The sequence below is a fragment of the Gadus morhua genome, chromosome 3 (genome assembly GCF_902167405.1).
Source record: "Gadus morhua chromosome 3, gadMor3.0, whole genome shotgun sequence".
Taxonomy (NCBI): Eukaryota; Metazoa; Chordata; class Actinopteri; order Gadiformes; family Gadidae; genus Gadus; species Gadus morhua.
In genome coordinates, this window is record NC_044050.1 from 9,375,318 (window position 1) to 9,379,038 (window position 3,721).

Sequence of the window (3,721 nt, forward strand, 5' to 3'; positions counted from 1 at the left end):
CCGGCTGGAGACGCCCGGCATGACGCAGACGACGCTCGTGTGCCAGGGCTAATCACACACCTGCCGAGGACTCTGAGCAAATAAAGAATGTAAACAAAAAGCTTGCCATCTCTCATAAAAGATGGACGTGTCACCAAGTCGTGTGAGAAACGCCGAGAACAAACGGGGGACTCCGTCTCCAAAAGATCTCCCCTGAACATGGCGGAACAGCCTATTAAAGGCTTACTTAATTACTCTAATGATACTGGACAGGCCTTACACCTCGGACCGGGCTCGGAGGAGAGTTAAGATAGCTGGGTTGCATTTGTAAACAGGCGATCGTGTGAGAAACGCGAGATGGAAGAAAGAGGGCTCTTTTCCCGCCGGCTTTGTTTTCAGCGCGCACAGCGCGCCCCGTCGGATCACTTCTTATTTCCCGCCTGGGTTGTTACTATGCAAATAATATTCCAAAAGTAATCACGTGTCCTTTGAACAGCCACGTGGATTAACAAAGCAGGTTTGCCCCCTGCTAGCCCATGGCATTCGAATTTCTTTCTTTTTTTACTATTTCTTGGACTGATCCTAAATGCACACATTTACCAAAAGCTTGGCGCTAATCCCGCGGAATAATTTGCCTGCTGAATGCCTGAGTGCCTGGATGACGCCTATATAACGGCTTCTTCGTATTTCTCTCTCAGTCTGCATCCTCTTCTTCGGTAGAAACTTCTCTGTCTCCGTTCCCTGTGATCCCGGGACCCTGCGCTCCTACCTCCATGGCGTCCAAACTCAAAGAGCGAAAGGTACGCACAGTGCGCCCTGCACAGCCAGCATCCGTTTGGTCAACAATTATACTGTGTTTGTGAAATTTTGGGATCTTTTTAAACTTGCTGCGTTTATATTTAAACAAATATTTGACACAAAAAACGGCCGTTGATAAGCCTGCACTATACCGCGCGTCAAAAACCCCATAAGTAGTTTGTTTTGCCTCTCAGACTTTTTGTAGAAATCAAGTCGTCTCCGAAACTATTATTTTGCTTTTTAGATTGCCAGGCACAATGTAAATATGATCTTGAATGCTACATTATACAGTAACCACGGTTAGAAATCGCAGCTTGGTGCTCAACTGGCGCGTAAAACAAATCGCGGTTGACCGTTGCGCCCCGGACGTCTGCGCCACAGCTTACACCAGATATCCGACGCCGTCTCTGGCACGGCTTAGTTTATTCCCATTTCCTTATGTTTAAGGTACACCGGTGTTATATGTATTTTGAATTTCACTGGATTGTATTAACGACCTGTTTTTGAATCCGCAGAGAACCCCTATCTCTCACAAGGTGATCGAGAAGCGGCGGAGGGACCGCATCAACCGCTGCCTGAACGAGCTCGGGAAAACCGTCCCGATGGCCCTCGCCAAGCAGGTACTGTTTTCTGCCATACAACATCGCAATACGTTCATGTTGAGCAGTTTATATAAACGTGGCCACGATTCTGAAAGCTAATTTCTGAGTGATTTCTTTGACCTCAGAGCTCCGGGAAGCTGGAGAAGGCGGAGATCCTGGAGATGACAGTCCAGTACCTCCGTGCGCTCCACTCCGCAGACTTCCCCCGCGGGAGGGAAAAAGGTATACGAAATAACATTATTTAGTATTTTGTCAAATTTATAAACCTAATCCCACAAAGAAAAACAGTAGCCTTTCTTTATTTCATTATTTTGGTCGATGTTTGTAATACATCCACCAATAAGGCCTTCAGTAGCCCTGCGTAGCCTATTATTAGTAATATTATTAAGTATTCACAAACTGTCTGTGGATACCTATTGTTATTCTAGCGTTCTTCTTCTTCTTCTTCTTCTTCTTCTTCTTCTTCTTCTTCTTCTTCTTCTTCTTCTTCTTCTTCTTCTTCTTCTTATTATTACATTTGATTATGATTATTATGATGCTGATTATTATTAGCATGAGTTTTCCTTCAGATATGAAACGTGCATCTGACTCTTATTTTGGTGCCGTCCCCTCCCAGGCGAGCTGCTGGCAGAGTTCGCCAACTACTTCCACTACGGCTACCACGAGTGCATGAAGAACCTCGTGCACTACCTTACCACCGAGGACCGCGCCGAGACCAAAGACATCAAGTACGCGCGCATCCTCGCCTTCCTGCAGTCCAAGTCCCGTGCGGTCACCGACCCCCTGTTCGGCTCGTGTCCCGCCGGCTCACCGACGACGACGTGCGCCGAGCGTCCCGTGGAGTACCTCGGCGCACTGCACTCGTCCCCGGAGCACCAGGGACACAGCCCGCAGACAGACTCGCTCTACCAACAGAGTCCTCCTCCGGGACACTTCTCGTGGGCACCCTCGGCGCGCAGTCCGACCGTCTCTTACCCGCCCGTGGCCCTCTCGGCGCCCGCGCAGCCGCACGGCGGGTTCCTGCAGCCGGTCCCGGGACTGGACCATCATCACCACTACTTCAACTTCCTCAGCCACACGCACGCCGGCGCGTTTACGCTGCACGGTTCCGCGCAGCACGCCATGTAGATACCGGCTCGCCTCCTATCCGTCTTTGTGTCTTTATTTAAAAAGAAATGTATATATTTTTTCATTATACAAAAATGAGTGTGAATAATATGTGAATATAATAAATATTTCTTAGTGAAACTTTGCTCGACTGGATCTTAAACAACGTGTCATGAAATGTGATATGTGATATTATACGTCATGTTGAACTTGATATTGAAGACTTTTCTGTAATTCCCTGATAGTTAGAGGGGCCTTCAAATGTAACCTCAACTTCTGAAACGCACAGTAAGAATCTTACGTCCTCTATATACATAGAATATAATAATAAGCAAAGAACAATGATGTTTGTGCAAGGTGCATCTCTGAAGGAGCAGACCTACTGAGACTCAAGGCCTCCGGAGCTTTACCGCTTTAGCTCTAAAAAGCCCTTAGCTCTCCATCTCCTCTCAGACGGCTTAACACCATTCAAACTCCGATTTCATCTGTTAGTATGGTAGTAAATATCTATACAAAGTAAATGTAATAGTTGATCATATATATCTATACATGAATATATCTATATATACAGTGTATATACATATATATATATATATATATATATATATATATATATATATATATATATATATATATATATATATATATATATATATATATATATATATATATATATATATATATATATAGGCATGATCAACTATTATATTAACTATTGATAAACTATTACTATAATAACTATGCAATACTCCAAACGTTCCTCCAACTCTAGTGATGATCGAGCTATGTTTGAGGAGTTGGGGGATTCTAGAGATTTGAGCCGGACGGGAGACGCCTGGTAAAGATCTGCTCCTTCTTAACCCTCCGTGGGTCCAGCGGCGGGGGACGACGTTTAATCTTACCTGTCAGTCACGGACTCAAATATGATGAATCAAAGTTAAAAAAAACTCTAAACACTAAGAATCCCCTCTCTCTCTCTCTCTCTCTCTCTCTCCCTCTCTCTCTCTCTCTCTCTCTCTCTCTCTCTCTCTCTCTCTCTCTCTCTCTCTCTCTCTCTCTCTCTCTCTCTCTCTCTCTCTCTCTCTCTCTCTCTCTCTCTCTCTTTCTCTCTCTCTCTCTCTGTCTCTCTCTCTGCATGTCTCTCTCTCTCTCTCTCTCTCTCTCTCTCTCTCTCTCTCTCTCTCTCTCTCTCTCTCTCTCTCTCTCTCTCTCTCTCTCTCTCTCTCTCTCTCTCT

At 45.2% G+C, this 3,721-nt stretch overlaps 1 protein-coding gene across 1 annotated transcript; it reads left to right on the forward strand.

The window, feature by feature from the left end:
• Positions 1-511: 511 nt before the first annotated feature.
• helt (helt bHLH transcription factor) lies at positions 512-2,615 on the forward strand. The gene is made up of 4 exons (XM_030352244.1): positions 512-779; positions 1,293-1,397; positions 1,505-1,601; positions 1,996-2,615. Exons 1-4 carry the CDS (start codon positions 753-755, stop codon positions 2,505-2,507), a joined length of 741 nt encoding a protein of 246 aa, XP_030208104.1. The 5' UTR covers positions 512-752; the 3' UTR covers positions 2,508-2,615.
• The last annotated feature ends 1,106 nt before the right edge of the window (positions 2,616-3,721 follow it).